This window comes from Chinchilla lanigera, unplaced genomic scaffold, assembly GCF_000276665.1.
Source record: "Chinchilla lanigera isolate Chin_1 unplaced genomic scaffold, ChiLan1.0 scaffold00037, whole genome shotgun sequence".
Lineage (NCBI taxonomy): Eukaryota > Metazoa > Chordata > Mammalia > Rodentia > Chinchillidae > Chinchilla > Chinchilla lanigera.
In genome coordinates, this window is record NW_004955438.1 from 21,198,468 (window position 1) to 21,212,314 (window position 13,847).

At 44.7% G+C, this 13,847-nt stretch overlaps 1 protein-coding gene across 2 annotated transcripts in view; it reads left to right on the forward strand.

The window, feature by feature from the left end:
• The first annotated feature begins 293 nt into the window (after nucleotides 1-293).
• Nucleotides 294-13,847, forward strand: part of Evl (Enah/Vasp-like) — a 99,897-nt gene continuing 86,343 nt past the window's right edge. The window contains exon 1 of one of the 2 annotated variants that reach the window (XM_005390426.2): nucleotides 294-379. In XM_005390426.2, coding sequence (XP_005390483.1) covers nucleotides 357-379 — 23 coding nt within the window. In that variant the 5' untranslated portion in view covers nucleotides 294-356. The remainder of the gene's footprint in view (nucleotides 380-13,847) is intronic. The other variant, XM_005390428.2, reaches the window with a different exon arrangement.

Consider the following 13,847-nt stretch of genomic DNA (forward strand, 5'->3'; position numbering starts at 1 on the left):
AGGGTTATAGCGGGGGTGGAGGGGTGGGATGTGTTACATGATTTACCCAGGACTTACTTCTCTACACTAATCCCGCTCCCACCCTGAAGCCTAAGCATACACTGCATTAATCAGACTTGCTGGAATGATCACATGGTTTTCTAGCTGCCTCCTCTGTTAGCTGCCGCTCGTCAGCAGCTGGCGGAGCTGGAGGCTGCAGGCCCCTGTCTGCAGAAAGCCTTTTACTTCAGAATATTGGGGGATGCGGAAACCCCGCCTCTTTTTCCTGCACTTTGCACCACCGGACTAACTAAATGGTTGTCCTCCGTACCAAAAAGGCCACCATACAATCTAAGGAAATTGTCTCTGACTAGGTCATGTTTGCATTTGAAGAATTCAGGTATGTTCTGGGTTTCCTATATCAGTCTGCTGCTGGGTTTTTGTTCTCGCTAGGTTTTTGCTGTGTAATGACAGCTTAGGCTCTGGCTGGTTCTCACATACAAAAAAAGGGTTTGTGTCTGCATTTGGTGGGATTTATCCCGGCGTGGGGACGGGAGGCACAGAGGTGGTGCGGGTCAGGGGTGTTTACAGCATGCAGAAGTGCAGCGTGGATAATTGGTTTGATCATGTGTGAATCTGCCCAGGACCCCACCTTGTGCCTCATTCAGCTGCTCTTGCTGGTATAGAGTTATGAATACAGAATAGCAACTGTTTATCCAGAAGGAGACTCTTGCTATCTTTTGTTTTACCTCCTTTGTCAAACTCATGCAATCTGCTGCTGTTTAAAAAAAAAAAAAAATGAATCCAAGCAGTGAAGGTGAAAAATTTTCCAAATTTGTCTGCATAGTAGAAATTTGATTTTTTTCCCTCATTACTGTTAGTGGTAATCTCATGGCCAGGCTGCTTTCTGGGAAGTGCCCTTATAATGTTTTGTTAACAGGGTCCTTTGCTTTCATAAGCTTTTCAGCTGCTATAATTATTAATGTTCCAAATTAGATCTTTTGTGAATCTTATTCCTTCTGTTTCCTCTATCTTGTCTCTGGGAATCTGTCCCTGGGTACAAATGTGGAAAAGGATATTCCAATACAGATAGTTTCTAAGAAATGAAAATAAAGGAGGCGGAACAGGAGGGTAATCGGATCCTTCTTGCGCCTGTTTCCACCTCCTTGGAGTATATGGACGAGAGTATACGTGTGTGCGTCTGTTTCTGACCTCTGATGGCTTCTTATTTTTCAAATGGAATTTTTCTGAATTTTAGAATTGAGTATAAATACCGTATGGGCGGGCAAAGAGAATGGCCATGCAGGACCTTGGCTTTCCCTCGGCAGGCCGTTTTTGTTCCCTACAAATGTTACTGCAGTAGACACTGAGATGATAAGAGAAGAAACTGCCCCCTTCATTATTTTAAAGAGAAAACTAGAGACTTTTCAACCAACCAAGGTTATAGGAGAGAAGATCATCAGATTTCCACAAAGAAAAATCAGCGTATAAAGCTCATCCCCGCCCTTTTCTGTAAACTTGATGCTTTGGATCCAGAAAGTTATCCTTTGTTTCAGAGAGTGTCTCTGAATTATTTCTAATGGACAGAGCTTATGAGAAGGAGACTTTCCATGTGGCAGCATGCCCTGGTGACATGTTTTAGGAGAACTCGATTAGATAGCTAACAAGAATTTATTAAATGCCTGTTATATAGTAGATAGGACCTTAGGGAATAAATCAGAAGTCCAAGGTTCAAGTCTTGGTTTCAAAATTAGCATTGCATATCCTCATGCAAGTTGTGGAAGAGTTCTGCAGAAAGTAATACAGTTGTGAAGTTCGTATTTTATTGTTAGCATTTACTGTAGTTGGAGTAAGCCTTAGCTACCACCCTGAGTAGAGTTTGGAGCCTTTCATTACATTTCATAGCTAGGGAGGAAGGGTGCACAGTAACACACCCTACCCCTTGTGTTGGGCTCCTGGCCTGAGAGCCAAGAGCTGGGTCTGATGAGGTGGAAGAGTGCTGAGTCAAAGAAATCATCATTACGGAGAGTAGACCAGAAATGGAAGTCCTGTTACCTCTTGCTTCAGGTTTCTGCACAAACTGCCCCAGAAGAATTTTACTGGATGTGATTCATTTTGTAACCGCAGCCTGGTACCAGGCAAATAGCTTTCTTCTTCAGTCCCAGGGTTTGTGTACATGGCAGACAGGTGATCATGGTGGAGTAACAGCAACACAGGGATTATTGAGCGTAGCTTTTTAGCTTAGTTCATGGTGGTTCTCAAGCTTTAGAATGTAGCACAGCCTCTGGAAAGTGCATTAAAACTGAGATTGCTGGGTCACACTTCACTTTCACAATTTTTGATGCGGTAGGTCTGAGAGAGGTTGAAAATTTACATTTCTACTAAGTTCCCAGGTGATTCTGATGCAGCAGGTCTGAGGACCAGACTTGGAGAACCATTGAGTTAGGGAAAGCAGACAGCTTAACTCTTGCAGAGATGGGAAGTTTGAGGGAAAAGACAGGTGGAGGTACGGGTAGGAAAGAAGCAAGGAGCAAGAAGGAACAGTTCACGTGCAGTCGTCCTTGGAGTGTACGGGAGGTTTGTTCCAGGACCTCCCTGCCAGTTGCACAGTCTGCGGATGCTTGAGTCCCTTACGCAAAACGGTGTAATGTTTCTGTATGACCTATGCACATCTCTTTAGGCATCTTTAGCTTTTATAATATGGAATACAGTATAAGTGCTGTATAAGTACTTGCTATATTGTATTGTTTAGGGAACAATAACAAGAAAAAGCTCTCTACTGTTTGGTACAGGTGCAGTGTCTTTTTTCTAAACCTTTTAAATCTGAGCTTGGTTGAATCCGTGGATGAGCAGCTCTTCAGGCGATAGACCAAGGCCAGGCAGGTTTGTGGGGTTAAACGATGGCCAAGTCAGCCCCTGTTTCTCCCAGGGAAGTCTTGCAGAGTAGTGGAAAGAAATATGGGAATGAGATTCAGAGAACTTTGTTCACAATCCTCGCTGTGCCAGTCTACCTTTCATACTTTGGCAGGTCTCTGTGTCTTTCTTGGTGTCAGTTGTCCCAACTGAAAAATAGGGTTAGGGTTCTCACCAAGAAAATCTGTAATGCTATAAATGAGATAGCGTGAACTTTGTAAACGATAGCAGTTCTTTCTGCATGAATATAAAGGCAGAAGAGGACTCTTGGGGCAAGTCCATTGAGTTACTTGGACATGCTTTAGGATGCAAAGGGCCACATTCACTTTTAAAAGGAAGCCTGATTTTGACACACATTTACATGCTGTTACTCCTTATGGGACTATGAATTCCTCGAGAGCTGTTTTTAACTTTGTTTCCTTAGTGCTTAAAATTGCTTGACACACAATAAAGCCTTAGTAAGCAATTGATGTGATTCATTTTTAACAAGAATTTAACAAGGAATGAAGAACAAGCAAGCTGTCTGGCTAGCTTGGTGCAGTCCTAAGGTTGGTGCTGTGGTGTGTGCTAGTTCAGAAGAGCGTGCAGAAAGGCAGCCCGCTGACCTCCCGAGAAGGATGGGCGGTATCCAGAACATCCCTCTTGCTGGGGTTCAAAGAACTGTCACATTTCGCAGGGAATCTCTACTGATGATCTCACACTAGGCTGTGCTAGTAGTTGTAATGATTTACTGCTTCCTGAGTCTTAGGCCTGGAGGGTTACAGGAACCTGAGAGCTGGAGAGTCTGGGCCAGCACTTTGCAGCTGATCAGGGAAAGGCTTTTGTCTGCCATTGACTACCAGATGATATTCTAACAGCGGGACAAGCTGTTCTAGCTGGCTGTTGGGTTAGACACAGGTCACTTGTAGTCTTGCCTTTTTACTTATTTTTTATTGGTTTGTTTTATGGAGCCAGGATGCTTTTACCTTTAAAAAACTCTTAGATAAGATGTGTACTGAACCCATAGTTTTAAGTAGACGTTTACCTGTTGCTGCACACTATAGAGATTCTCCTCTAGGTGCTTTGTGAAATACTGTATCATTTTCCTTCTACCTCTAGACCTAGAATGGCAACTACATTTGCTTATCAAGCCAACATAAAAGACTTTTACATGTGATATTTCCCCATCATTTTTCTAGTGAAAATGGCACCCACATCAAACACCTCTGTTTCTCTTGACTTATTTCCACAAAGTATATAGAACACCAGTTCCAAGATCTAAAATCCACAACTGCAACGTGTCAGTCACATGAAAATGGAGTTACTATTTTGAGTCTGTTGTGTTTTATTTTTTATTTTTAAACAAAAATGTTACTGTAGAAGAGTTGAGGTTCAACTCCACCTAGCTCTCTTTATTTTATTTTAATTTATTTTATTCTATTCTATTTTAATTTTTGGTGGAGCTGGAAATCAATCCCAGGGCCTTGTGCATGCAAGGCAAGAGCTCCAGCACTGAGCCGCATCCCCAGCCCCGCCCTCTTTATGAATTCAAATTTATATCTGGTCTTAGGGAATGTTAAAACTTTCTTGCCCTTTCACTAGAATATTGAAATGAGTAAGAAGGCATGGCCCTGGGAGGACCTGAAGTCTAGAACACCCACCGGAGCAGAGTGTGAAGAGCCCAAGCCAACTTGGTCCCTGTCATTTTCTGGGGGTCCCTTTTGCTGTCACTCCTTGAGTAACCAATGTTTCTGTGCACTGACAGCCAGATTGCATATCACCACCTATATACTATAGATCAGTGAAGGCGAACCTTTTAGAGCTTTCAGTGATATGGACAGCTGCTGTGGCATGCATGCCATAGGTTCGCCACCACTGCTGTAGATCTTAATTTTTTGTTAACTCTTCATTTTTACATCCCTCGTGTGTTGTACATAGTAGGTAGTTAATAAGTATTTGTTAAATGAATGAAGGAAATGGAAACAGAGGCTTTGAGAGGTTAGGTAATTCTCCTGAAGTCACCCACCTATGGAGGTTTGGGCTGGTCAGTTTCAGCTTGGTCCTTCTTCTTCAGATAGTTCCTGTGAGTTGGTTGTCTGTCCTAGCAGTCAGCACAACCTTTCAGAGCCTCTCCTGGAGCCCAGAGCCCGTCACAGCGTACTCCAGGACTGTGGGGCAGGGGAGGGGAGGGGAGGGAAGGGAAAAGGAGTGAGGCTTCCCTAGAGTAGAGGCGGTTGACTCCTCCTGCTCCCCACAGCTCTCACATCCCCTCTCCACATAGCGCTTACTAAAAGCATGGTCATGTCATGATTGGTTTTTTTAGAGTCTTTCTCCTCTACTGAAGGACGAGCTCTTGAAGGTCAGTGAGTACCATCATCACCTTGTAGCACTACTAATTGCTGGCATGCGGTCAGCTCTAGGAGGTGGCATTCAAGGTCTGACAACTGATGTAATTTGAATTCAACCCGTCACAGTCCCTCAACGCGAGGAGCTTGCGATAACTCTGTCTTCGATCCTCTGGACCACAGCCACTTGGTTTTTACCAAGTGACGGTAAGAGCACCTGGCTGGAGAGAGCAACAGGGAGAGCAAGCAGGTGCAGGGAAGACTAATGACCCTCACTGACCTGACAGCTCTCCTGTTGTGGGACACAGTTTGCTCTTACGATAGCAAAGCAGCAAATACCACCTATGCTATCCTCCATTCTTAAATACACGTTACAGTTACTGGTGAGTTTTACTCAACAAGAGGCAGTGTTGTGGATCCGGAGCCCAAACACAGCATCAGTTTTTGTAATGGAAATGTAAAAGCTGTGACCATAAATAAGTCCCTTTATTTCTCTCAGCTTTGATTACTTCTTTCATGGAAAAAGGACTGTTTTGAGAATAATATATAGGAAAGAAGTGTGTGAGTGATAAAAACATTGCTATAATGTTTGCATTTTATATTTTGGGATCGGTGGATGCTTAGTCAATGTTTAGCTGCTTCAGAAGCTACTTTTTAAAACAGTCCTTGGAACCATCCCCTACTCCTTGCTTAATATAATGATAGTCTCTTACGTTAAGACCAAAATAAGCATAACTGGACTCATTACCCAGAGGAATGAATCCCAGAACATTCTAGAATACTATGCTGGTTCCATATGACTTGCTAGCAACAGGATAGTTACAGAGTATCTCCAGCTGTAGGTCCTGGAAACTCTGGGTACAGCCTTTTGGAGGTGGAGAGCTGGGGTGCTTTGGTATCAGGATAACCAACCATTCAACAAACATTTCCTGGTCAGCTACTAAATGTAAGCCATAGTCTAAAATGCAGCCACAAGTCTGCCTGAGGAATTTGCTGTCCTCATGAGGTGTGAACAAGCAGACCAAAAGCATGGGAGAAGCCAGCAAGGAGACCAGCAGGGGGGGCGGTTGTGGGTCACGGAGGCTCCCAGGGTGATCGTCGGGAAGGCAGGGCTGCAGGGCTGGAGGAGTGGAGCCACTGAGAAGGCGTACAGGGAGTGCGGGTCTGAGCAGGAGCTGGGTGCAGCGTGCGTCTGGGCTGACAAAACAGAACAGACTTTTCTCCTCTTTCTAGGGGCAGCTGCCCTGGTGCATGTCCTCTACACCCACATAGAACTGCTGAGTTACTTAGTTAAGCTTCTGAACTGCTCACATTGACACAGTGTATCAACCATTACATTCCCTTAGGTAGAAGGTGTGGGAAGAGTCAGCTCGGGAGCCTAGGATCCCCAGGTTCCAGTGCTACTGTGTTACTTTAGGCAGATCATTTCAGTATACTGAGACTTAGCTTTGCACCTGAAAAATAGGACTATTTTATTTGCAGAAATGTGGTTCAGAGAGAGTAAGAGAGGTCATGGGCAAGCTCTGCAAGGTCAACGGAGCTGGAACATGAAAAGTGCTGTTATAGCTGCTTTGGATTCAGAGGGCTCCTCGTGAGGCAGGATGAGGCCAGGTGTGTGAAAGCAAGTGGCTTACACAGATGCATGGGGCGCACCCTTCAGTTACGTTGCTTTGCCCATGACTAATGACTTCTCCCTGCCCTGAAGGTCACTACTTTTCAGAGGTAAATGTTTCACCCTTAGGGGATGAGTAATATTTGTGGAAACCCCTGCTAGATGTTTTACAATGCTGGCACCTCTCCTTTTCCATTATTAGTCTTGCTACCACGAGTAAGTTACTTCCTAAATTCATTGTCCTTTAGTTTTCCTGTCTGTAAAATGGGACTATCACTTACCTTAAGAGTTATTATGCTTAAATAACATTGCATCTCTAAGACATCTAGCCAACAGACTGGTATTTGGTACATACTCAATAAATAAACCCCTTTAATTGACTGTAAACAGCAGAGCATTTCCTTAGCCCCTTGTCCTGAGGTAGAAATCAGATCGGAGGCAGGAAAAAGTTGACACATTTAAGGACAGATACTTCTAATCTCCTTTCCTGAGGGTTCAGATTCAGAAGGCCAGAAATCAGTCCTTAGATGATAACCCTGTTTGCTACTGAAATGTTTATGGTGCAGTGAACCAACCGGGGTTGGCACATGGATTCACTACTCTGAGACTGATTATGTTCCTCAAAGTTGACAGATGGGTGATGGCACTTCCTGGCCATGACAATACAGCCAGAGCCCACCACGGTGTCACTTCCCCAGCACTCCCAGGGCTCTGCGGCCACGGCCAGGCCTCTGTTACCGCTTGTTATCTCCAGGGTCCAGCATCATATAAAGGTCCATGGAACTACTTTGGGGAATACTGGGCAGGCTGGCATGTGAGGTCTCTTCTGTTAAGAGGGATGAGTTCATTGCTAGTGAGAACTCAGTGAAGAGAAGCTTTCCAACAAGAGGAGCTACTGCAGCTATGGTGGGATGCCATGTGTGGGGCTCCTGGGCAGCAGGAGAGCTCGTGAAGCACCTTCAGGAGCGACCTCAGCCTTGGGAATCCTGTGTACTGGTTCTCAACTGGGAGGGCCCGTCACCATCTAAACTCAGGTGCTAGGACACTCCTCAAACCTCGTGAGCCCAGACGTGCAGAGGTGGAACCTGGGCGTGTGCATTTTTAAAGACTCTACCATTGATTCTGGTAGATTCCTGTGTTACTTACTTTTCTCTTGCGCTCCTGGGACAAAATCCCTGACGCCCAAAGTTAAAGGAGAAAAGGTTATTTAGCTCACAGTTTGTAGAGGTTTCAGTCCCTAATCAACTGGCTCCAAAGCAGAGTGGCATGGCAGAGGGGCAACAGTTCAAGGCAGCAGAAGATGCAAAAGCAACAGGAGGAAGGGACACAAGCCTCTTTTCTTCCCTTACATTGTAAGCAGTCTACCCTCCCTGGGGCAGGTGTAGCACACACATCATCTCCCTGCCCTGCTCTTCAAGAGGCTCAGGGTACAAAATGAGGACCCTGGGCCCCTGCTGAGTCACTTAATTAAACTTCTCAGGTTGACACAATGAATTACAACATCCTGGAACTTAACAGCAACCCTAGGGCATAAGGCATGTCCTCTACACCCACGCAGAACTGCTGAGTTACTTAGTTAAGCTTCTGAACTGCTCACCTTGACACAGTGTATCAACCATTACAATTCCCTTTGGTAGAAGATGTGGGAAGTGTCTGAGCTCAGAAGCCTAGGATCTCCAGTTCCAGTGCTGCTGTGTTACTTTAGGCAGATCATTTCAGTATACTGAGACTTAGCTTTGCACCTGAAAAATAGAAAGATTTTATTTGCAGAAAAGTGGTTCAGGGAGAGTAAGAGTGGCCATTGGCAAGCTCTGCAAGGTCAATGGCGCTGGAACATGAAAAGTGCTGTTATAACTGCTTTGGATTCACCTGGCACCCCGTGAGGCACAGGGAGGCCAGGTGTGTGAAAGCAAGAGGCTTGTATAGACGCCCATTAGGCCCAGAACTCACACTGCTTCCTGTGCTTAGATTTGGTTCCTTCCTGCATGCCTAGTCATTCGGATCTCAGAAATTCTTTTATTTTTATTTTTTATTTTTTATTTGTCTTTTTGAGACAGGGTCTCGCTATGCAGTTCAGGCTGGACTTGAGCTCACTTTGTAGCCCAGGCTGGTCTCGAACTTGCAATGATCCTCCTGCCTCAGGCTCCTGAGTACTGGGATTACAGGCGTGCACCACCATGCCCGGCCGAGATTCATTTTATACTTGTTCATAAGTAAGAGGAATTGCCTTCACCCCAGTCAGCCCATTCAGAGCCTGCCAAAGGCAGGGTTGCTCTCGTTTATGTCATTCTCTGAGACTAGCCTGCCTTCCTTCCTCATCAACACAAGTGCTACAAGACAGAAAGCACCACTACTTTCGCTGACACAGAATCCCTGGAGAAAACATGAAAACTTGAGCGCCAGGGTTATAGCTCAGCAGCACAGTGCCTGCCAGGTAAGCACGAGGTTGTAAGTTCAATTCCCGGTACCAAAAAAAAAAAAAACTAAAACATGAAAACTTGGAGCTCTTTTCTCTCTGAAGACTGCTTCTGGACCATGGACACAGGAACGCAGATCAGGGGCACCAGGAAAGAGAATTGGGAGCAGGAAGGTGGGCCTCCCTCGCAGGGCGCCCTGCCTGGTTTCCCAGAGGCTGCTGCTCTGTTAGACATTTTCACCGTGTTCAGTATTTAGACCGCTGTGTGTTAAGACGGGAGCCATGCTGAAGGCGATGAGGGGAGGGATCAGAGTTGTAATAGGGTGTATTCTTATGAACAGGGAAACAGTACAGACTGATTTAAAGTAGTGTTTGTTCTCAGTTACGACATTACTGTCTGGAAAGAGGATGCCTTCATAGTTGCATGCACCTTGGAGCGTTTGACTGTGAAGATGAAGACTGCGTACTTTGATTATTTGCCAACTTACTGAAGAGGTGATATCTAAGGAGGGGGAAGGCAGACACATTTTGCTGCAGTGGATAAACTTATTTTTGGTTGTCCTGGCCTTCACGGTTGTTCACGCACTGTGGCAGACCCCTGGTGTGAGACCCAGCTCATCCTTGCCCTTGACTAAAATGTCAGTACAGCTCACTTTGAAGAGAGCTGAGAAAGAGGGCAGTGGACGCTGATACTCTGGGATGGCCCTTTACCAAGTTGTGCGGTGGAACTCTGTGCCCTGCCGGTGCGCTTTGTCACTTCCTACACGTGAAGCCTTTTTCTTAAAGCCTAGCTCCCGGGGAGTGTCGCTCTTTCTCCTCCAAAACACCTGTACCCGCCACCCTGAAAGTAGCGGTGCTTTCCGTCTTACAGCACTGGTGTCGATGAGGAAGGTGGGCAGGCTGGTCTCAGAGAACGCTTTGGCAGGCTCTGAATGGGCTGACTGGGGCGAAGGCAGTTCCTCTTGCTTGTGAACATACAGAATGAATCTCTGAGATCCGAATGACTAGGCGTGCCGGAAGGAGCCAAACCCAAGCACCAGAAGCAGGGTGAGTTCTGGGCCTCATGTGCATCTGTACTTGAGGTGCCCCCTCACTCTCCAGCTCTAAAGCTTTGATTTCTCCAGTGAAATCCTAAACCTAGCCCTGCATGCGCTTTCCCTCAGGAGACGGTTTCCAACCTCTGCAACCATGTACATTCCCGTTTTCTGAACCCACATACCACACTCAGGTGTGTAACGCATAATCTGATCATTAATTTTTCTCGGTCTTACTCTCTTAACTGGATCAAGGGTTACTTGAAGGCAGGAACAATGCTTGATACATTTTCATTCTGTGTCACACTTGAAGGCAGCTGGATACATCTTGGCTTCCCAGCACTTTTTGTTTATTCACTTTTATTACTTTTTAAAGCCTCCTGCCATGTGCCAGTGATTATTTTGGGTCCAACAGTGAGACTGGTAGCAAGGACTAACCTAGAGACTGGGGGAACAGCTCAGTGGCATAAGCGCCTGCCTGGCAAGCTCAGGGTCCTGAGCTTGATTCCCAGTACAAAAAAAAAAAAAAAGAACTAAACTGACTTCATGACAGGTTATTTACCAAAAGGTTTGAGTTAGTAAAAATACATGTGAAGTTTGAAATATTCTCAGGTATTTAAATGTAGTTTCTAATTCTTCTAGATTCAAATGCAAACAAGATAGTGCATGCACAACATCTAACTTCCACAGCAGTCCCATGGGCAGCACTCAAAAGCACAGATTCCAGAGTTGAATTTTACGTTATTATTAGTGTTTTACCTAAATAAGCGCCCAAGATTCTGAGGGATTAAATCACTTCTCGAAGTCACACTCCTTAGGTGGTAAAGCTGCAGTTTGGAACTAAGTCTTGTAATAACAACAACAAATGTTTATTGTTACCATTCTGTAGCAGCCTCCCACCCTAATTTTGTAAACAAGGAAAATCTGTCTTACGTTGTAGCAATCTTCATTTCATATGTTTTGTTGGATATATGAACACCTCACACTCACTGAGCGGGTCACCAGAACCTGCTAGGCCCTTGTCTGCATAAGCACGTGCCTTTCTGTTCTCATCAGCACCCCTGGAGATGGCTGGTGTTATGATCCTCTCCATTTCACAGGCCATAAACTGAGGCAGATGCCGTGCTAATAACTTGTTCAGCATCACACAGAGCTTGGTGTTTGAACCCAACACCATCTGGCTCTGGAACCAGCGCCTCTCACCGTTGTCTCAGTTCTTGCCAAGGGCCTCCAGGGAAGCAAAGAGTTCTGTGGTCAATTCAAGAAAAGCTGCGCCCTTTCTCCCCTGAAAAGATGCTACATAGCATGAAGGCTCTCCGACACTATGCAGCAGGTAGAATCTTGCTTCCTGGATTTCCCACATGTGTTTAATAAAAGAATCTTTTGTTACCTGACACTTAATTTGAGTTTCCTCAAACTTAATTTGAGTTTCATATAGCAGCAACCCTGCTGTGTGAAAGGAGAATCTAGGCTTGGGAATTAGAAAAGGATCTTTGGTCAAAATGCATAAATAGAAGATAGAAAAGCATCAGGTTCAAAAATCTGCTTTGAATGTGAGTTCAGTGTCCTCCTCTTAAGAGGTTGTATAGTTCAAGGTAAATCATTTATTCTTGGGGGGGGATTATTTTGTTATTTTATATATAAAATGGAATTGTAAACTGGGTGTGGTGGTGCATGCCTGTAATCCCAGCACTGAGACAGTTTATTTTGTGGAGAGACTGAGACAGGAGGATCACAGTGAGTTCAACTGAGGCAGATGCCGTGCTAATAACTTGTTCAGCATCACACAGAGCTTGGTGTTTGAACCCAACACCATCTGGCTACACAATAAGATCTTGTGTAGCATGCTATGTAGCATCTTGTTTGAACCCAACACCATCTGAGCTACACAATAAGATCTTGTCTCAAAAAAAAAAAAAAAAATTGAGATTGTAGTGAGGAAAAGTATGATTATTTAAACAGAAAAGCTCAAAATTGTTGTTTGTTATTTATCAAGTTCATTTCTGCCCTGTTACCTAGCACGGTGCAAATCTACAAGTAAAAATATTTTAAGTGAGACCTTGTTCCTTGAATTTTCTTTCCAGCTTGTGTTTTTTGCTGGTTTTATAATTTTGAAGTTTAATGGAAGTTAATCAGTTGAAAACTCAGAAATCATGTTTGTCTAATTTAGTTTGGATTGCTAAGGCAGTTTATTTTGTGGGGTTTTATTTATTTTTTGACACATCCCTGGCAGAAAGAAATCTTTTACATAGTTCCAAAATGGTAAATCTTACTCAGCATTGTGTGTGTGTGTGTGTGTGTGTGTGTGTGCGTGCGCGCGTGTGTGTATTGGGCTTTTCCCTTTTTTTTTTTTTTGATTCTGCTCATTCCTTTAGAGGTGGCCATCTGTTCTTTTTTTTCTCTCTTTTTAAAGAGAATTTTAATGTATTTCTAATGAAGTGTAGTTACTCTAGATGTTTTCACGGTAAAATCTAGCTTATGAAGGGCTCTCAGAAAGGGAAACTTGCCATTTTGCATGCCACTGCAATTGTTCCTGACAGGGAGAGTCCTGGAATGTGCACGTACATTATTTACCGCCTTGAATCCACTCATTTGGTTTTTAGCACATGGCTAAAGAGACTGATACAAATTTGAGCTCAAATCCAATAAGTAAAGTATTACACAAAGAAGAACTTTAAAAAAAAGACATCCACGTCCTTTTCAGCACATCCATTTGTCTGCTAAAATAGCAATGTTATTTCTGGAAATGTACTAAGTTTGGCGAGCAGCTAGTTTGGAGAGGAGTTGTATAGACAGAAACTAGCTCTCTCCTTTCCACAGCAACCGGACCCCACACCATGGCTCATAGGGACCTGACCCCATGCCCACTTCCGAGGTACACAAAGTCCCATGACTGTGGCGATTGGTTCAGGGCAGGTTGATCATCTATAACTCCTCCATGAGACTTGGAGAATTATTTGGAAAATACTGTTTTCTTGTGAGCTCAAGAGCTGTCAGTCAGGATCATGAATGCCTCGAGTCATTGGCTGCTTTCTTTCCACCAAGTGGGGAAAGACTATTGGATGATGGATCCATCAGAGAGGCAAGAGATCAGCATTGGCTGCAAAACCTGAGGTCTCGCAGCAGACCCAGCTGTGCATGCAGGCAGGCAGCTCCAGCTAAGCCAGGCTTCCCCATCAGTCCTGAGTAACACACGCTGGGAGAGAAAAAGCAGACTAAGACTTGTATCATTTTTACCTCCCGAAAGGGTGACCATCACGGTCATCTTCAAGCTTGTCACACCACAGCTGCACTGTTAGGTTCTGTCTAGGTATTGAATGGAGGAGTCTGGTACTCTAGGCCCTGGTTCTGACTGAACATGCCTTCCCAAATGCACAGGTGGAAGCCCTAGCCCACAACATGACGGAACTTAGGGATGGACCTTTAAGGGGAGGTGAAGGTTAAACAAGGTCATGGAGGAGCCTTAGTCTAATAGGACTAGTGTTCACACAAAAACAGTGAAAGACACCAGGGTCCCAGGGCACAGAGGAGAGGCCATGTGAGGTAGAGAGAAGGCATGGGGAGCTGCC